General features: G+C 40.1%; 1 protein-coding gene across 2 annotated transcripts in view; it reads left to right on the top strand.

Annotated features, from left to right (window-relative positions):
* Positions 1-6458: 6458 nt before the first annotated feature.
* Positions 6459-22051, top strand: part of si:ch73-22o12.1 (nectin-2) — a 118261-nt gene continuing 102668 nt past the window's right edge. The window contains exon 1 of one of the 2 annotated variants that reach the window (XM_008431331.3): positions 6459-6864. In XM_008431331.3, the coding sequence (XP_008429553.1) occupies positions 6783-6864 (82 nt within the window). In that variant the 5' untranslated portion in view covers positions 6459-6782. The remainder of the gene's footprint in view (positions 6865-22051) is intronic. The other variant, XM_008431330.3, reaches the window with a different exon arrangement.

Below are 22051 nucleotides of genomic sequence, written 5' to 3'. Positions count from 1 at the left end.
TTCCACTAACAGCAAAACAGCCCCAGATTGTACTGTGATCATCTTCAGTAATAGCTACAGTTCTCTTGGTGTTTCATTTCTTACCTTTATCCCCCAACTCAAAATTTATCCTATCTGATTATTAAACATCTGTTTGCATGGATGACTCCTTATTGTTAGGGGAGTTTCAAATTTGTGGTTCTTTTGCCTGTTCTTGGACATCTGAACTGGTGCTTTGGTTGCAAAGGCAACAACTGATGAATGCAGTTTACACTATTTTATCCAAAAGTTGAAAAAAGAAAATCTGAAAAATTAGACAACTGTATGTGCAGATGGTAGTGCAATTAAAATAGTGATGTGCAGATGGCAGTGCAGTGAAAGATGGCATGCAGATGGGAGTGTAATGATGACTGTCGGGAATGTACAATAATAAGTAACTGAGTTTTCTATTGGAGTCGACGCGTCCATTAAAAATGCTTTCTGAAGAGTCTTTTATCTAAAATCACATTTGGAACTGGAGTTAAGAAACTTGGATATGAGAGAAGACAAAAACTTTGGATATACAGTAGATTCATTCAAAAGTTTTCACTCATCAGCATGAATATTCATTTTCAGCTTTTTATGGAGCTCCTTTCTCAAGGGGGAATGGTTGTTATCTTTAAAACTAATTCAAACATACTCAGATTTATATAAACAGGATCAAACACATTCATACCTCCCCAATAATATTTGTATTAATACCTTTTAGCAGGTTGTAGAGAAGCCAGAAGCTTTTGTTACCACTCAACAATGTCATATCATAACTGGCTGGTTTATTGACCCTGATAGAGATGAAGTCATTACTGGTTTCAATGGTTACATTGATAAAGTCTGTATTGTTACTAATGCAGTTTTAAATTAAAGTCGCATTATAGCCATATCTGATAACCTCAATGTCAAATATAAATGGTGCATAAATGCGATTTTGACCATGTGTGGTTTAGAGAATATTTACAATGAATCCCAACTTGTGCACACAATTCTTGTTTTTAAAAATCTGTAAAGTTGCATGATGTAAAATCATTTCACCTTGAAAATAGGAAACAGTTCAAAAATCCTCATCAAAAGCTCCAAACTGGCATGACGTTCATGAAATCTTCACACATGAGCCGAATGCATGTGTGCAGAAATGACAGTTTCTTTTTCTATTTCAACTGCTTCATGAACAAATCCTTTGCCTCCAATAGAGCATCTCTGGCAGACATTACAAGCTTTACATAGCAAAGATATTCGCATAAACAATGAGTGCTAATGTAACCGATTCTGACATCTGCATGATCTCAGTTTACAATGTTTACAACGCTGTGAAGCCTCAAAAGTCCTACAAAACTTTTGACCCTATCAGTGAGTTTGACAAAAGCCAAGAGGCATGTCATGAGTGTATCACAAAGCATGTGTGAAAGGGAGACGATAAGTGCAACAGAGAGTGAGAGGCTGAGAGATGAAAAAGCAGAGGCAGAAAGAGTTTGGACTGGTACGGGTACACAGCCGCCCCCTGGGCAACATGTCTTTACATCCCGTAAATGTCTTTAATTAAGCTAAAGGTGCTATCAGCTCCTCTGAGCACTATTAGAGATTTTTTCATAATTACCACTGGGGGTGTGGGGGCTGTATGAAGAGATTGAAAATGAAGGAAAGTAGATATGAATTGTGGGTGTATAATGACAGCGAAAGAGACAAAAAAAAAGGAAGAGCAGGAGGAAGGAAATACATGCGAGGAGGAGGAGGAGTGCTGATGCAAAATGAGAAACAGAGGGCAAAGGAAAAGTGTGAGAGGTTGTTTGAGGGGACGAGTTTGACTTCAAAGGAGTCAGAGCGGGGTACTGATCCGGTGCCCCCTCCTCCTGCTCCTCCTATATGGGTAAATAATCACCATAAGCCTGGGTTCTGTCTAATGAATCCACCACCAATGAGCTAATATCTGTTAACTATGCGCTTCATTATCGCTGCTACAGACCCCCGGAGAGCATGAGGATGGAGGACGGCGTGAACAGCAGGAGGAAGTGAAGGACGAATGGACAGGGGAAATTGAATGACACGGGTTGAAGGAGAGGAATGAAGGAAGTGCGAATGAAGGGACAGAGAGGGGGTGCGTGGCGTACAGTAAAATGGGTGGTGGGAAAATAGAAAGTGTGAAGGTCAATTTGGTATGGGTATGAAAAATGGATGAATGTGCGGAGGAAAAGAATTGAAATCCTCCATTTGGTGGCCAACTCCTTTTTCTATCACGAATACATACAATTTAGCACGAGCAGTGGTGAAATGGGGAGTGTGGCGAGAGTTCTCTGCAAGCTGCAGTGCCAGAAGGATGCTGCAAATTTGATCATTCTCAAAGCAAAGTGTCTTTGCCAATTAAAACACACAACTGTTTGTCTGAATGACAGTTGCTTCACACTCCATGGGTGGGCGAGGAGAGCTGAGCAAACACAACTCTAGCTCCTTTTTCTCACACGAGTCTGTAGAAGTAGAAAATATCAACTCTAAATTGGTGTATTGGTGTGCAGAACATTAGGTGACCTCTGATTATTATCAGACTCTTTTCAAATTTGCACCTCAGGAACACACTGGAAATAAGCTGCAGAGGAAGTGAGAAAAAGGAGCAGAACAGAGGGAGGCAGACAGAGCTGTTCAAACTGCAGGACTTACAGAGATGTAATTACATTGGCTGTAAAACACTTGGGTATAAGGATTAGACCTAAAGCAGATAATGCTTTTGTCATGCTACACTACAAAAAAGGAATTTTGTGAGGTAGTAAATATTAGGAGGAAAACTATTTTACGTTGTGAATAATTTGTTGAATAAGGTGTTCATTACTGACAAATTTGAAAATGAATACATTCGGAGGCTAATCCTGCGTAATTTAGATTAGCATCTAACACCAGACGATGGCTTAATTAAGTGTAAACTAATCTGATTCATCATGTGGGGCCCAATAAGACAGCTATGTTTATTTTGGATTGAATAAGGAAAGAAAATATCAAATTAGTAAAAGTTTGTATCTAAATATTTAGCGTGTATCTATCTTTAACTAGTTCTGTGTAAGGTGCTAATGCTAAAGTGAAATATGCTAGCAAGCAGTCCTTATTAACCCTGGATTGTTGCAAATTAATAGTCTATCTTAGCCATGATTGTTGGGGAAAAATGTATCCCTTTTTATAAGGATTAATTTAAAAGTTTGTATTGAGCTTAAACTAGTTTCCTAACTAAGATTTAGTCAAACCTGCTAGCAAGATGAACTTCCTTTGGGGCAGGAGGCACTAAAAAACATCACACCTTGGCTGGGAATGTAAAGAAAAAGGTTGATATGCCAATGTTTTATAATATATTTAAAAATGAATACCCTGCTTTGACTAATTTAGCGACAGCACTAATACTAAGCTAAAAATCTGCATGGCTAATGCTAACGTCAACCTTGCTAGGAAGCGTGGTTCCTAACCCTGAAATGTTAACAATGAATAGTTTATCTCAGTTGTAGTTGTCAGAAAAATTGTTTAGATGCCACCTTGTTAATATAAATTTTAAATGTTTCTATCCAGCTCATAGTTTTCCAACAATTATATTGCTACAGTCAATCCCATTAGCAAGATGTACGTCCTGTGAAGCAGTTACTAGCGAACGTCACACTTCAGCTGAGAATGTAATGGAAAAGGTTAACATGCCACCTTTACATAATAAATTTAGAAATGTATAACTCTGTTTTGACAAGTTTAGCAACAGCACTAACGCTTAACTAAAACCTGCTAGGCATGCTTTGACATTTGAAGCAGTATTTGTTAATAATGGGTACATTTACTTGTGTTTAAACTACATTCTGCCTTGTAAGAATAGATTACATTTACATGTTTGATTTGGTTAAATCAAATTTAAAGATGAAGTTGAGTAATCACTTGTCTTGAATTAAAGACATTTATTTCCAAATCTTTCAGTTGTGAAACTCACACAATTTCAACGTAAAATTAAGTAATTCAAATGAAAACATAGTTGCACCAATTTTATCGCTTAAATTTTAAGAGTCTCTTTCTAGTTACTAAGAAAATAAAACTCCTACTAAAAATAGCTATTTATAATTCATAACATTTATACTTGAAGTGTGTGATGATGGACATTAGGCAGTTATATTTTTGAAGTAACTTGTCATCTTAATACACATTAAAAACTCTTCTGGTTGAAAAGGTTTCCACATTAGAGGAATAATTTAAGTTTGCATCCAAGTTTAGCTAGTTTAGCGATGGCACTGATGCTAAATTCAAACATATCAGCAAGCTGAGCTTCTAAACCTGGAGACAGCTGTTGCTGGTGAATGACACATCTCAGCTGCGGTTGTCACGGAAAGCTTTTCATGCCACCTTTGTAGAGACGGCTTAAAGATTTCTATTTCAATAACTTTTTGTTTCCTTGATCCAGAGGCAGTTGTCATTTTTTGCTTTCTTTTTGCTGTCCTGAAAGGTATTTATTAGTTATAATTCGACTGCTGAGGAGGATCCAGAGGAGGATCATAGTAGAGAGGATCCATTGGGTTCATAAATCTTATTTGTGCACACTAATGACACAATCATAGTTTGACAGCTGGTGTCAACTATTGTAAATTTGTAGCTATTAAATTTATATTTGGATACATGATCCTGGATTAAGAATTTTCAAATAAATGCTGTTATACAGGTACATATGGCATAAAAGTGACAAAAGCAAAGATTTAGCTTTCAGAAATGTAGACCTCCGAGAATGGGATTTTGATAAAATATTATGGTATATTCTAACAATCGTGGATAAGTAGGATTACTTGACAGTCGTCTAGTAGACATACTCCACAAGGACATTCTGTCACAAAGGATCATTGCTAAAGAAGCAGGCTGTTCAGAGAGTGTTTAAAAATCTAAAGTTTAGTGGAAGAAAACAGTAGGTGGTGCACAACCCAACAGACTCAGCATTAGGGGAACAACGGGAGCGACCCACACCATTCAGGCTTCTTTAGATCTGGAGTGATGCTTCTACAATCAGTGAAGATTTAGAACGTCATCTCCTGGAGTTGGTCCAGTTTTATCAAGTCCAAAGCCAGTGGAGCCGTCATCGAGATGCTGATTTCATTTTCCAGCAGAACTTGCAACTTACCCGCACATTCAAAATTACCAATACCTGGTTCAATCCCAGTGGTGTCAATGAGCTTGATTGGCCAGAGAATCAAAACTGTCAAGAGGAAGATGAGAAACAGGCTGATCATCTCCATGCCACGCCGCACTGATGCAGTAATTTGTGTAAAAGGAGCGCTGGCCATGTACTTTTATTACTAGCAAACTGTAATAATCAAAATTTGCGGAAAACTCCTGCAGATTCTATTTAAATTTGTGACATAAAAAGATTTTTCAATGACATAATTTATTGAAATGTAGCTTTAGTACAGAAAGTAAATTGATTAAAAGTACATCAATTTAACTTCTGATTTGAACTTCTGACTAGAACAGTTTGTTTCGTCACTGTGAAGTCTGCAAATTGATGCAAGAAGAGAAAGAATAATTAGTTTTCTTTTGATTGGATTTTTTTTATTTTTTTACTGCTGCTGGATTAAATTATCATAATTTACAAAATCATGCAAAGTTGGCACTTTTAATGGACTTTTAATTCAACTTTTAGAGCAACGTTGCATTAGAAGGGTCATTATTTACCGAATGACACTTCATGACAGCTGTCATAAACATTCATAAAGACTTCTTTATGTTCATGACAGATGTTATGTCATGTTTATGACAGTGCCATGTTAGTCTTATGCGCACCCCTTCAAATAAAGTGTTACCGATTTGGGTCTTCCAGATTCGTGGATGTTTATAGATTTCTTTTTTCCTCAGCTGTCTTTGAAATCAGTGGGGCAAATTGGTGTCTGTGTAAAGAAACGAGCAGCAGGGGGCGCAAGAATCATCCGTTTCAACGAGCCTCCACATCAAAGAATTGAATAAAAGTCAAAGTCCTTTCTGCAAGGGGATAGATGTGTTTTTTCTCTCTCCTGTTTGATTACAGTTATATAAATTGCATTCAAGGGTAAAGGAAGATTGGTTAAAAAGTAACCTGCATGGAATAAAAACGACAACATCAATAAAATAAAAGGATTTAAATCAGTGCGAGATATATTGATTTTCCAATTTGTTCTTGTTGTGTTGACTTCTTTCTCATCAGATGTGCGCGGAACAGATTGCAAAGCCCCCATGAGACCAATCTAAACCAAATTTAGCCGTATAAATGAATGCAACTCCACTTGGTTGAACACCTGCTGATCAGTTTTAGGTGCCAATGCAGGTGGAAGCTGTGTCATCCAAGTTTAGGGCGGGGGAGAAATGCTTTTGGCAATTTCAACAAGTTCCCTGAATTTGATCCTGCGGTCACTGAGACCTAAATTTCTTCTTTTTTTTTTTGGGACTGATGGCTGTGACGCCTCTCTGATGACATCACCCAGTCAGTCCCACATACACGCGCACTCCGCGGTGCGCTCTGTACTAGTTGCGCGAGCGGAGACGCGAAGAAGCACCTCATTACATCCCGAGCACCAGCTGCTGCTGTGAGGGGAAATATTCACCTGTGACGAACTCAACAAGGATTTTAAAAATTCATTCCAGCCCAGAGAAAAGGGAGTCTCTCCAGACGACTGCCATCTAATTAAAAGTTTTATTTTTTTTATTTGACCAAGACTTTACGTCGACATTAAGTATTTTCTAAAGGTGTTGCGGTTGTTTTGAATTTATTCCGGAGAGACTGTGCGCTTCTACGGAGGATCATAATGGCGAGGCATGACGCCCGAAATGTGCCCGCAAAAATGATCGGGCTGCTCTTCTTTGCGGCGTCGATACTTCTCCGACACGGTAAGAAACTATCAGTTTTTAAAAAAAGCTTTCCGTTTTTCACGTATTTAAATCATGCAAACCACCTGTCCGGGTGGCAACAGGACGAAATCAGGTGATATTCCAAGCTTTGTGATTTTTATTCATTTGTCTTTTTCATTACTTTTTATTCCCGGAAAGTTTCTTTCTAAAAAAATACACTACAAACATACGTCATATCCAATCGATAGCCACACTTCCTGATTGTTCCAGAGTTTTCGGTCACCGGTCTTTGACCCGAGTTTCGGTGGTGACTCAACGCCATGTTTGGTTTCCTGTAAGGTGTGGCTCTTCTGTGAAACAGGTGTTCGGGGAGTGAGCTCCATCCTAGCGCGTAGCTTCCTCGTCTTTCCAGCTGCTCTCCCCCTTCTCTCAGCACATTATCATTTATTAGTTACAGTTCAGTAGAGTAAAAATGGACTTGGAGACGAGCTCCAAATTGAACATGGAGGGAGTTGCGGCTGAAACTTGATGACAAATCGTTTCAATCCCAGGTGCTAGATTTTATACGGCAGGTTATCAGCAGTATCACTGAGATATGTGTTTATGTGTGTGGGTGGGAGGACGTGAATGTAAATGAGTAACTATTACTTTAAAGTGATTCGGCCACTCCTGCTATATTAATAATTCAGGTGTTTTCCACTCCTGAGCTCAGGTAGCCCACAGCTACACTGGTGAAACCCTACTGTTAGAATTTAAGAAATATTTCTGAGTTAAAAATGAAATGCATTTCCTTAATCCTGACCAAATTTTAAAACGTACTTACACAATTTGGTGAATTATAAATATTTCTGATCTACATGTAGTGAAATTAAACTTATAACTATTCTGTTGCATATTGACTTGAACCTTAAAATCAGAAGCAAAAATGTACAAAATATCCACCCAGTGAACATTTCACTTCCAGAATAATTTAATGTATCAATACTTGATTAATCCTGAAGGGAAGCTTGATATTGTGGTAGCTCTCATTATCCAAGTTTCTTCAAAGAGGCATTGCAGATGGTTGGAGCTTCAGGCAGGAAGGATGTCTTGTAGCGGTTTGGTTTACAGCAGATCTGTTTGAAGATACTTTGTTGTTGTGTTGCTGTGTTGCGAGGACGATTCTCTGGATCATCAAATATTTTTTTCCAATGTTACAAAACATTCTTCTGTTTTGGTTATTAAATATTTATCCGTCTAGGATCATCTTGCTTAATATTCAAAACCTGCAGCTCAGATTTGTTGTTGGTGTGTGCAAACAAGTTTGATTGCAGAGGATGCGCTCCAATATGGGCGCCTCTGCTAGACCCTTTGTTCCAAGAAGTAATCAAGGTAAAAATAACACTTTGACTGAAATTAAATGTTTACATTCTCATCTCTAACAAGATCAGATGTAAATCATTTTCAGTCACTGCAAAGATGTAATGATCTTATGGCAACAATTGCCTTACCTTGCTAACATGTCTGATATTAGCATTAGTTCTGTTGCTAACTAATTAAAGCTGGTTTCAAACTCTTTACAACTTGGCTCTGGTCGTCAGGGAAAATGTTAACTAGCTAGCAACCTTAGCACCACCAGTAAAACCAGTTGAAACTAGAAGCTAGCCTACATTCTTGCGCAAACACAGACACTGTTGCCAACTACTCAGCAAGGACAGTAGCTGTTAGCGGTGCTAAAAATGGCTACAAGTTACTACATGACTTAATCGCTGAATCTGCATAATTGGTTATGTCAATTCCAGGCAGTAAAAGAATCTAAACTCTTATTTGTAGCTATTTAGAGCTACAGACAGACTTTGACACAATAATCCAAAGAGTTTGCCTGAACCTACATCACATAAATCAGCTGTCGGAGTGACCATCTATAAGTGTCTATGAGTTTGGAGGGGTTCATGCCAACACCCACATCTGCCTGTAAATACAGTACGATTGTTACTTTCATGTAATCTCCAATAACACAGGAAAAGTTGCTAGATCTGTCACTAGTATCTGTTTTGGAAAAAAAAAAAGTAAGTGAAGGCGTCTGAAAAGTCAATAAATATCACGAGAAAGGCACTGAGTTGGCAGCAGTGAATCTTGAAACGTATTTTTCTCTGAAGGATATTTTGGCACTTGGCAAAAATCCTTAGATGTGTTTTAACGCCACCAACTGGTTTGGAGTGTGGACTGATGCAACACAAACTATATACTAAATGTATGTAGGTATTCATAATACAATCTATATAAATGCCATTGAATATGTAAAATTTACATCCAAACTTTTACGGTTTAATGTTTGAATACAACCATTATTGAGCATTAAATTAACAGCCTAGTATGACATTTTTATCTAAATAATCAATGGCTAATATTTACTACTCTCCAAGACTCTGCTTTATAGTGTACAGGTAACACAGTTCCGTTTACTAATAAAAAAGTAAGTCAGGGTGGTTTTGTGGGGTGGTATTCCTGGTATGTAGTTTCATTAGCATATTTGTGTGTGGCATTAAACCAGTTCATCCTTTTTTTTCTTTGCTTTGCTAGGCCATCTATTTGTTTTGTGATGTAATTGGGGCAAGAATGTAGGACTGGATCTCGCATCCTGGCACAGCTACTGAGATTTTTCTGTTTCGGGGTAGACTGCCGTGTGGTTGATTAAGGGTGTTGTTTTTTTAATCAGGATTCATGGGCACCATGACTTTTTATTTTTATTTATTTAGGTATTCGTGCTGTGGACCTGCTTGGTCCAATTTCATTTAACAACTCATGAAGTGCTCTTAGAGGAAGGGAGAAAAATGGTAAAATACGACACAAAAGGTTTTACATATTTATGAGCACAGAAGAATGCTGGGCTCTGCTGGGACTGCTTTTAGTTTCTTTTTTTTCCACCGAAAACATTTCATTGTTTCTATGTGAACCTCTTACCTCCTTTTATATTTTATAGTGAAGTTATGCAACTTAAATTGCAACAACTGTGGAAATAAAAATAAAACAAAAAAACTTTCCACTAGCCTACGTTGCATTTCTGCTCAGGCTTTTACAGTAACCACTTCCTTCCACCTTAAATCTGCAAGCGAGGGAAGTTATTTAATCAAGTTTGTGGTTTAATATGGCTCAGATTCTAATGAAAATTTCAATATGGAGTTTATAGGTTTTTAATTAAGGTTGGCTTCTGTAATATTTCTGTTTATATGAATGTGGAACGTATACTTTAATCAAATCAGGCAGGTGGGCTTCTAGTTTAAGCTCTGAAATTACTGTGCAATGCCCACTGCCTCCCCCTTACTCCCGAACATTTGGAGGAATTGTAGATGTGGGTCAGAAAAGCTTGCCCCATTACCATGGCGATGTTTTTATTGGAAGAAGGGTGGGCTTGTGGGTGACGCCATGGTAGCATTGTCTTTATGGCTGAGTAAGCTGGATGCGTGCAGGGGGGATGGCTGCATGGTATGTCAAGCTGCCTGAGAAACCGACGGGCATGCCGGGGGTGGAGTGTTTTTTTTTTTTTTTTGTTTGTTTTTTTTTCATGATGATTATTTTTTTTACATTGCGTACCTGCTGCAGAGCGCCCTCATATGCAGGCTGGCTCCTAATGACTCCTCATCAGTTTCGAGGAAACAGGTGGGTTTTCTGCCCCCCTGTTGCGCTGCTTTGCGTTGCAGAGGCCGAGTTTGTGGATTGGCTGGAAAACTCAACAGGCAGAAACTGATTAAGACAGGAGACCCCCACCCGCCTCTTCAAACCACCCTCTCTCTCCCGCCAAACCCGGTCACCCCTTCCCCCCCGCCGCTGAGCACATAGGGGCCTTGTTCTCGTCTTCTCTCCCGCCTCTTTATCTTCGGTCCTTTCCTGTCCAGTGCTTTTGTCTGAGAGACGGTAGACATTGGGTCATTCAAATAGCCCACCCGGCCCCTCCCTGCTCTTCTCTCTGGACTCGAGGCTGGCCTGTTTATGACAGGAACAACGCACACCGCAGACAGGCAGGAAAAATAAACCACACGTGACCTCACCCTGGTCTTGGATTTAATGTTTAGTTGTTCTTCCATCGAAAAATCAAACCCACTGATATTGTATTTATAAGTGATCTGGATTTCCAAGCATTTCAAGGTATTTCAGCATAACCTGCCCTCCCACACACATGCATACACACACTCTACTTCTTTTGGCACTCATTTGCGTGCAATAGCTCAAACTATTAGATGTAACTACTTCCCTCTACATGGTGAGAACAGTGCAGTACTGCCAAGACTAGGACCATTCATCATCACAGCAGAGAAGGAGCACTGTACTCTGTCCATTAAGAGGAATCTAATTGATGGATCACGAAAGGAGCTTATTTTTCTTTTGCCTGCTTTAAAAAAAAAGTCCTTAGTGTCTCATTAGTCCCTGAGGGGTCTTGGTTTGGTTTTTAGCGTTAATGGCTGTCACGTTTCAGTCCTATCATTATGGAAATGAGCCGTCCGATCCCTCTCCGCACAGGGTCTGTAAATGTCAGAAGGATTCTGAAAAGGTCGGGAGTGTGTGTCCAAACGTGTGTTAGAAGAGAGGCTCGTTCTGGACGTAGCACCCCCCACTACACGTACATGCAGGTATTAAAGGAGTTTTACTGTTAAAATGACACTTCAGTGACCTTCTGCTTCATCTTATGACCACGATTAAGAGTCTGTTGATTCAGAGATGAAAGGTGTGGGAGTTTATGGTTTAATGGAGATATGAGTGAGCTTTTGTCAGCATCAATCTGTGAGGAAGCTCATTGGAAAACTCTGGGGAAAAAAACCCAACTAATATTTACTTAACTGAACCTTAAACAGCTCTCGGTGAATATGGAATAGCTGAACTTTGAGTAAATATTGAGCAGACAGTGTTTTGGATGGTCTCCACATATTTAATTCAAAAAATTAAATCAACTTACTGTCACCATTTTACACACAAATGCCTCCTTTGCCAATTAGGCGTTGCTGAGGGGTTGAAAACATTTTACAAGCAGACCTTTCAAATGCTAAAAGCCTTTTTATACGTTTAAAATATTGTTGATACTCAGCAAGTTGCAGAACTACAGAGATATAGATATTTCCATAAATTAATTGTGGTTACTCTGCTCTGTAAACAGTGCCAGTGGGTTGAAACACAAACAATCCATCAAGTTTATTGTTGACTTGGCAGATATTATTAGAGGCTGGGTGGATGGATCTGAGAAGAGGGAGCGTCGATGAGCACGAGTCACTGCGTCTTTTTGCATTTCGGGCCACGTACTCAAGCACAAATGCAATTCATGCACACACAGTTGCACATGCAGCTGGTGGTGAACAAGGGCAGTAACCTGAGGCCACGCTGCAAGTCGACTGGCGTTCCAGTAATGGAGAGGTGGTGTCGCATCGCAGGATGATGGCGACTGTGCGTTTCTTTTTTAGAGAGTACATCATTAGATCTGCTCATTCAACTGATTCTTAAAGTAGGTCTTTGTAACTTCGCTCCCCCCCTTATTAAAGTGGCTTTCCTGCTACAGTGGAGCTCAAGCCGCAGACTGTGGAATGGATCTGTTTCTTTATCGGCGCCCCCCTGCTGCCTCCCTTTTCCCCCCTGCCTGTAGTTACATGCTGGGCGGATGGTGACCTGTGTTGAGGTCGCACTGAGAGCCCCCCTCTGGGATGCTTGTGTTTGACTCCCAGGGTTCCCTGACCGCTGGAGCCGGTCCCATCTGATTAAAAAAAGAGAAATGAACAGATATCCTCCTCCTGGAATGACTGCCAAACGTTATTAATATGGATGGGACGGCTGAGGGCTTTCCAAAAAATGCAACAGCGCTCGGGTCGATGCGTCTCTTGGCAGAGGTTTGGGGTTAAACGGCGATCGCCACCAAATCTGTGCGCTCGCACACTGATGGAGGCTGACTGCAAAAGACCGTTCTATAATGTACTCTAGCCACCCACATGTTTGCAGATAATGGAGAGTTTTTAAGACTGCAATATTTGCTAGTGCAGCATGCCAGAGCTCATCTTTGTGGCGCTATTATGCATGTGGCCGTTTTTTTATTTTATTCAGCACCGAGACATTTCCAGACCATTAGTCGAGAAACCTTCTGCCAAGTCTGCATTTTTCCTATCTGCACGTGTCTAACTAGCTAACCCTAAATGGAGTTTGGTCAGACGCGGGTCGAAGCCATTCCAGCTCAGCCAATGTGGGGAATGTGCGCTAATTTTCAATTGAAGATCCATTGAAAGGCGGCCAAACTCTTTAAAATAAAATCCTCTTAATTAACTAGACTTGGAGAGATTGGTGTCTCCGTGACCTCCGCTGCAGTGAAATCACTGGAGGGGAATCGGCGGTGGGTGTCTTGGGACGGGGTGGGGTTGAGGATGTCGACATTTACAAGTTCCTCACTGCGGAAAGGCAAGAGGAGGTTTTCAGAGAACTGCGAGGAGAGAGTGAACCGAGCAGGCCAGGAATTATCTGCTCATTTGTAATTTGGTCGCACATCCCCACCCCTCGTTTTCTCTCGCTCTTAAAGCTTTAGACACATATTTAATTGCCAAAGAGCCTTTCGTGGAGACAGTAAAGGACTGCTTGTTGTAACCTTTCTTTTCTTATGACCGTAACCTGGCATTTAGCCTCTTTCTGTCATCTTTCTTCTTCTTGTTTCCGTCTTTGTCACATTCTTTTATTTCTGAAATCCTCCCTTCAGAGCACTCAGCAGATCTGGATGCAGCTTTGAGCGCGGAGGCCCTTGGCTGTGTCCTCGCCGGCTTGTCTCTGCACGCACATGCACACAGCTGCTCATTAGCAGTCACCTTAATGTATCTAAATGTAGTTTGCGAGGTGGAAGGTGGTTTACCTTATCGATCCGGTATTGAATGGTGGATGATGCAGTGCCCTTATGTGATATTGAAAACATTTAGGGCTCATGACGGCAGCACAAAACATCTCTATTTGCCTCCTCCTCTGTTAATCCCTCCCTGCGTCCTCTCTGCCCCCACGGTTTGTGAAAACGTCCAGCCGTTTTTGCCATCACCCTCCAGCTCCTGTGGCTCTTTTCACACGTTTTTGCTCCTTTGCGTTGCCTGTCGACACACCTTTGCATGGCACCATAGATGCAGGCAAACACGGCTACGCCGCATCTCCTTCACACCTGACTTTGACAAGGTCATGTCCAATTCACACTTATCTGGGGTATTGGACAGGTTGGCTACAGGAGGAAATTGAATTTGGTGAGACAGGTCTTGTCAGGGCTCAAGGAGCTGGAAACTGAGCCCTGTGCCCCCTTTAGAAAAAACTCCATGTTTCCCACACAGTCTTAAAAAAACGTGGAAGTAAGCAATCTGCTTTCTGCATTCTCCAAGTCTAGAAAAATGTAGGGAAAAATCAAGATGGGAATTTTTTTCCTCCCAAACTAAAAAAAATTGCTCTTCTTTAAAACTGAAGTAATTAAAAAAAAAAAAGATTATAAATAAAAAGCCTAAATCTGGTACCAGCATTGATTTAATTTGTGATAATCTCTGAAAGGGTTAAAAATAATTTACTCATCGTTTTGAGGAACTCCAGTTTTGTTTTTCTTTTTATGCAACAGGTGGCTTACCGTGTAAAAATGAGTCATTGATGCTTTACGCCGAGTTACGTTGCTCAGAATTGCTTTTCCATCACCATTCATGACTAAGCATGAGCTGGTGAAAAATCCTCATTATGACTTTAAATTAAACACAGGTTTTATGTAAACACTTACCCCTGCTGCTCTTTAAATGATACAAATTTGATTTATAGAACAATAATTCCCCCTTTATCCAGTATTTATGATGATTGTTTTAGTTTGAGTAATCATTGTAATAGATTACAGCCTGGATTATGCAGGTGAAATTAATTAACCCATTATTTAGAGAATTTCAACTAAATGTTACAATAAAATTAATCTGGGGTATTATCTTTACAATGAATTGGCTCAAAATCTTATTTACCACTGAAAAAACAAGCTGGATGGATAAAATGTAAGTTTAACTAACAAGCTCAAGATTTACTCGCATATCTACATAAAATTGTCATTATTCCAAGATGGTAAAAAAAGACTTTTTTCCATTAAGAGTGTGAGGTCTTATGTCGCGATAATAAAACTTTTCTTACATGGAAAGGAATAAGAGATATTATATTGAAATGCTGTGATTAAATATCTTAAAATCTTGAAAGAATAAAATTATGAAACTGATTTCACTATAAAACGAAGCTGAAGATCTTGATCATCTTGAGATGAGATTCAAATGCAGCGGAAACGCTCAGTGTATCATTATCTCAGGTTAATTATGTAATGAAACCATTTACAGAAAAAAAACAAGCTTTAAATCTTAACTGTAGAAAATCTGACAGCTTTATTAAACAGGGTTGACGTGACAATGTGATGACAGTTTGTTAAATTATGAAATTATCGTTGCAGTAACTTGAAACTTTGTGTTGACATAATGAAACAGACTCCGCTGTTAAAGAAGCTGTTTATCTCAATGTAATGGGAAAAAACAGACATTGTGACCTTGACAAACTGAGACTTAAAACATCCAGCTGATTTCAGTACAAAATCAGTTTGTTAGCTGATAATATTCATGTATATATGCTCTGTATACATTTTATAAAAATATCCATGTGTGATATTTCCATTTTTTTAAATTGGTGACTGAAACACATCGACATCATTTAGCTGAGGTTGAGCTTCTTTCCACAGTTTTTCAAGTTTTAATGCTTGAGTACTAAGCCCAAAACATTGTTAAAATATGAACTCAAGTTACTGTAAAGATTTGTATCAACGTGTCAAAGTGAAAATGTTGCTTGTAGCTGGAAAATGTGTACGTTTCCTTGACCTTGTTCACACCGACGGGTTTCGATAAGGTTCGTTTTTCTTGTTATCCCAGGACTCGATTTGACCAAGCGGCTAAAATTACACTCTAGTAATGTATAATCCGCAGATATCCGAGATAAGAAACCCGACTACACAATTGCACAACAGGTCTTATTTATCACAAAGGCATGCAGGGAGTGTTCTTGCGTTTCACAAGACGAGCAGTGTTGCTATGATTCCACAGTTCAGCCTTGGCGCCGATGGTCTCCGTGTAACTTGTTGGTTTGAAAATCTGCTGTGAAGCTGATAAACAAGTCGCAGAGTCATCATTAGTCCCCGGAGCCTTCACTGGCAGCAGCGTTTAAATCCCCAACAGCCCATTAAGGTCAAACGCAGGCAGCAGGTTTTATTCGGTTATCAGCCCTGTGTTTTGTCAACATTTTGTGTCCCGGTTTGTTTGGGGAGGGGAAGGCTCCCCTCCGTTGAAGTGATTTGTCTCATTTGCTCGACTGATTGCCTGCTCACTAATGGGCCACTTGTTCCCTTCTGCCACTCTCCCCTCGGTCACATTTGTGTCTTAGCTTCCAGTGCTTCATCTTAATTTATTCCTTCCTTACTTCTGCTTTTCTTTTTTTCCTCTGTTTACGTGCTCTCGCAATGCTCCAACTTCCTCTTCTTTCTAATTTGGTTCGCATAATTGATCCATCTGCTCGGTAAACTGCTGTATCTTATTTATTTTTTTTTGTTCTGCCTCTTCCCTTTGCGTTTCAGTCATCAATTCCTGGTTCTGCCTCTGTAATTGGTATGTCTGTACCTCTCCGTCCCTCCATCTCCCTCTCCTTCCCCTCTGAAGCTTTCCTCTTCTCCCCGTCCCACTATCCAATTCCCCAGTTGTCTCTTCCACCTATGTCAGTCCCAGAGTTTCTCTTTAAGCCCATTCAAACTGCCTTTGCTACTTTCAGGCTCCTACTCTCATTTTCTCTTTGTCTTTCTGTTGTTAATGCCTCCTCAACAGCCTCCAGCCTCCCTACAGACGTGTGTTGCAGGCATCTGTACCTTCCTAACGAGGTTTTCTGTTTCTTTTTTCCTCTACTCATCAATCAGTGTTGTATGCTTGTCCTTTTTCAGTTTCTTTCCTAATGGACAAAAGTACCTCCTCCTGCTCTGACTTGGTGGGCTTTTTTTTTTTTTTTTTTTTAAAGGTTAACTTGTTTTGACAGCGTTGGACTCCTCCACTCTGTCTCGCTTGCTCCCTTTGTCGTACGGTTCAGCCTGCTGATCGACATCCACCACTTCAGCCCCCTCCTTGCACACCAGTGCAACTGGAACATGCACTTCACATGTTTGCATGCAACACTTAAGGATGTCGGATCGATTTAATGGCTGAAACATTTGAGAAATGAAGGCTCAAGTGACGGAATAAAGCCAAGTGATGGAGTGTGCAGAGTAAGAGAAGAGGAAAATGGAAGTGGAGCAGGATTTATTTAGTTTCAGCAAACCTGACCTGTCGCGCAGTGTTGGGATCAGGCTGACGATGTCCACTCCCCTGCTGCTGGACGTATTCACACACTGCTCTTCCGCTGCAGGCAGTGGCTGAACCGGTAGCTTGACTCATCTAACAAGAATCTAACTCTGAAGGTGAAACGGGAATTGCATGTGAAAGTTAATTCCTGCTGTGAACAGCAATGCTGACAAGGACTGTAGCAGGAAAAAAAAGCTTTGTGAAGCTTTTGTGGTGGGAGATAATAAAAAGTGAAAGGAATAATAAGTCTACATTCATCTGTACGACTATATTTTACTATATTTTCCACATTCATTGGTACTCCTGGTAAAAAATGTATTAAAAGCCTTTGAATAAAGCCACTTTTTATTACTGTGGTATAATCTCAGTGTGAAATGTTTGCTGCTGTTCCCTACTAGCAAGCTTAGATTATTTTTTCCTTTTTTTTTTTTCACTTTATTGTCCTCACTGCCTGCTGGTGAGATAAACTTTGATCCATGTCCATTATTACTCTTGAGTAGATAAAGCAAGAATAGTTGAATTCTTGCAGCCTCAAAGTGCTTAATTTAAATGCCGTGCTTTCTTATTTTTTGCATTTTGAAGAGTTACTAACTGCACGTCAACAGGACGTCAAGCAAACGGCCTCTTTTAGTCATTTCCTGACTTATGATTCCTTCCTTGGTAGAAAGGCATGGTCTTTTGTCTTTCCTGTTTTTAAACTGTGGTAAAGAGAAACCTCATCAAGTCATATTTTTACCCAAGGAAAACAAGAAGTTGTGGTAATAATTCCTAATCAACTTGAAAATAAAACATGAAGTTGAATCCTTCACATGATAGTTATTTATAACCTATTTTTTTCCCCTCTTCTCACTTGGTGAAGAAGTAAAGTGATTGGATTTGTCAAACACTTTTCTCTTTAAGATTTTGCTATTAAACAAAGACACTACCTTTCTGTGCTTCACGTTTGGGCCGTACTTATCAGCAGGGCTCTAAATATTCCTGATTCAAATGAATGAGCGAGTCATTTCCTCATCCTGTAGAATTAGTTTTGAAGCGATGATGATGCTAGTTTTTTAATGCGGGTTTCCCCTACTGGTAGCTCATAATGCTGTGTTTACAGCTTTGATGTCACGCTGACTGATTGCTTTGCCAAAACAAACCTAATATGGTCATTCAGGATTCAACAAGAAATGCTTTCGGTTTTACGTGCCGACATGACTAACTACTCTAATTCACCACAATGCAAATACCAATTATGTGATCTACATTTACGATGTTCATTTATACATTTCTTCTTGCGAAGGAATATAATTGGTAATGTTTGAACACCAGATTGGAGTTATTGTGTCCCCAGCAGTGCACATTAAGTGTTTGCACTTATTTATATCTTTAAAACATTGTGGATGTTAGTAGAAATCTGTTGCAATAAAAATAACAATACAAACACTAAGCCTGCCAATACAAATGCTTATATTACTAAAACTAATGCTATTGCTACAGTCCAGGCCAACACTGACGACACTAAACTGTTTATAAAATCCCATTTTTTAAAAACTTTTGAGTCATGTTGGCATTGTAATTATTTGTGAATTTTTTTGATCAATAATATTTAAACAGACACCAAGATTACCATTACTTATTTGAGCATTAACGCTAAAACTAATGCTACAACGGATAGTACAGATCTAATAGACGTACTAAAGATATAAAATATTATGTTTGGTCGATTCATGGGAAAAATGCACTGTACTATTAAACAGCACATTGCTCTGGGTCAGAGGTCTCAAACCCAGAATCAATACACTTAAACTATAAGTCTGTCATAGAAGAGAGTAAAATACTTTCACAACTTTATGGTTTTTTTTTCCTTTTGCCTGCTGCTGGACATAATGCTACAAAACAGAGGCACTATTGTCTGTGGTCAAGCTTTGGGGCCATCCTCCTTCCTCGTCTCTGCAAATTGTTTTTGCTTTCTATACTCTCTAATCAAGGTGAATCGAGCACAGCCCCTGAAAAAGACATCTATTGTCCTCTGTTCCCTGCCTCTCCCTCTGCTCCGCACCACACCTGTAACAACACACTGATCTGTCTTTGAGAAGTAACCCTGAGGGAGAAGTGGCTGAGTAACAAGAGATGATTGGAGATGGCGGCTGATGGCGCTTTTGTGCTTTCTTTACCCCACCATAGTGCCTTTTTTTTTTTTTTTTTTGGTGCTGAAAATTTGATATTTACTGTCTGCAGAAGATGCATAAATATTTATTCTGTGCCATGGAGTTCCTTAAAACTTTTTCCACCTACAAAGTAAAGAGTAGAGGAAAGGAAGTATCTTTTGGGTGACACAAAGCCAGTGCATGTGTCTGCTAATACCCTCGGGTTGCTGAGCTATCTCCTCAATGTTCCTGCTTTGTAAAAGAAACACTTTTACCCGCTGTCCTTTACCCTTCTTCCCATCTTTTTTTTTCTTTTCTTGCAAAAACCCTGTGGCTGATTCGTGCTCTAGTGATTCATGAATTTTTCTCCAGCGTTACACAGTCATGCAGGGCGCAATGCATGAGTGTGGAGTTTCAGAAGAAGTCTGATTGCTGGAAGGGAGGTGAGGGTAGCGGGGAGGGAATGTGCTGCGATGCCAGCCGTGATTAGAGCAGTGGCACTCGCCGCCTAAATACACATTTAAATAGATACAGCCTGAGGACAGTGAAGAGGGGAGGAGGGAGGAGAGAGGTGAGGAAAGGATGTGACTTCTATGCTCATGTAAACTAACACAATTGTTCTGGTTTTAAATAGAAGTCCCTCGGGCTCCATCTACCAACTTCTAACTTTTCTAGCCGATTTTCTGCTTCATCCTTCCAACGTCTTACACAGAGATTTTGACACTGAAATCCTTTATCTGGCATAGATTATTAATGTCTCCGTAGACGTTTTTCCCATTATCCTCCCCAAAACCTCCTTGTTGTCTGTCCGCTCTTTTGGCCGCCATCCCTGTGCCAGTCTGTTCCCCTCTCTTCCAATTTATCTTCCCTCCCCTCATTCCTTTGAGATGACTCTTCCTCCTTTTCCCGCTCTTCATCACCTCACCCCATTGTGTCTCCGCTTCCTGCCTCTCTCTTACACCTCCTCCTCTTTCACACTGCATGCATCAGTTTTTTTTCGTCTCCTTGAAACTGACTTGTCCTGTGTACCTCATGTCTCTCGACATCGAGGTTATCTCTGATAAAAAAACAAAACTTTTATTTCCACACCATTTCCTGAATGTCTGACATTTTAAAATAAGTTACTCCAACCAACTATTGTCTTTTATTTTTAAAACAAAAGATTTATCCATTTATCAATCTGTGTGTAGTTAAGTCAGTGTGTCCATTCATCGATCTAAAGTATTCCTCCCTCCATCCGCCCATTTAACAATTTCTTCCTGTGTCTGCCTGTGTCTGTCAACCTATATGTTGATATATTTGTCCATTTCTACACTGATCCTTCCTCTAGTGTTTTTTCTAATCTCAAGAACCTACTAAAGCCATGCATACATGGAGATGAGCAAAGTAATTTTTTTTTTAACAAGTAAGAAAAAATTTGCAGGATCCAGTACCACAGAAAATGCTGTAGTAGGTATGCCAGGCCTGTCGGTGGCACTGTAACACCGCCACAGAGGGACATAAAAACAAAGAACAATTACATGTTTGGTTGAGGTTCTTGAGTGGCGGAGATGGAGCTCCGACATGTTGCTTAAGAAAAGACCCGGTTTCAAAAATGGTCGTTTCAGGCCAATAAGACAAAACAAAACCTTGGATATACCTAAAATCGCCTCCGTGTGGATGGGAGAACTTGGGAAATTATAGTATTTCGACTTCACACCCTGAACGTATTGTCTCCTCTCCCAAACTGACTTTGGGTCATCATATGGGTTTGTTTCATGTGGAAAAACCTCCAGAGGAAGTTGGCCAAGAGTACATCTGCGCAGACAGATTAACTCAACTAACTCCTTTCACTGTGGAGGAGCAGTAGTCCAACTCTGTCCACCTCTTTATATCGAAGGCTGAGTCCAACTCTGTCTACCTCTTTATATCGAAGGCTGAGTCCAGCACAATAGGAAGGAAGCTCATTTCAGCCACCTTGTTTGTTTGAGATGTGTTGAATAGATTTGGACTTGTAAATTAAGAACATCGGTTATGGTCCAGCTCTTTTTCCACCATGACGGTCTGGAGCAGACAACATAACTGTAAACGAGACTCCGATCATTCAATCTTCCAACGCTCTTGAACAATACTCTAGATACTTGAACTCCTCTGCCTCAGATGCAGACCGATGCTCAATCCAAACCGCTGAAGGCCATGAAGACCTTTGTCTCTGCAGCTACACCTTGAGAGTTTATCCACTTTAAATGCCCTACCTTCAGTTCCACTCCGCTCTTTGCACCATTTGTCCCTTTTGATCTTGTTTATTTACCCAGTGAGAGATGGAGGTATGGGCCTGTCAGGATGGAGTGATAGATGACGGGAGGCCACGGGTGAGATGCTCCGGGCGTTTGATTGACGCTCTTGTCACTCAGGATAATACTTACAGAATTGGCTGCTTCGTTACTGTGAAAAGGTTCCTCCGTGGAAGCCTTGCCAGCTTTATGAAGATGCCTTGCTGGGCTTTTCAGATCTAACAGGGTTGGTTCTTTTTTTCCATTTCCAGCCTGAAAGCTCTCCCATCTGCTAAGAGTAAAGCTTTCTTCAGACATGTATTGGCATTTTCAAACATCCCCATCGACAGAGGCACTCTGCTGCGCTTACACGCCTGCCCTTTAAAAAGCTTGTCCCTTGAAGATGGCATAATTATGCAGTGTCAAGGTGCGACAAGCTGAGCGGAGTTGCATTAGCAGAATTAATATGCACAGCGAAGGAGGGAGTCTGTCC

The sequence above is a fragment of the Poecilia reticulata genome, chromosome 16 (assembly GCF_904066995.2).
Source record: "Poecilia reticulata chromosome 16, P_reticulata-male-v2, whole genome shotgun sequence".
Classification (NCBI taxonomy): Eukaryota; Metazoa; Chordata; class Actinopteri; order Cyprinodontiformes; family Poeciliidae; genus Poecilia; species Poecilia reticulata.
This window is presented reverse-complemented; position numbering and strand designations above follow the sequence as displayed.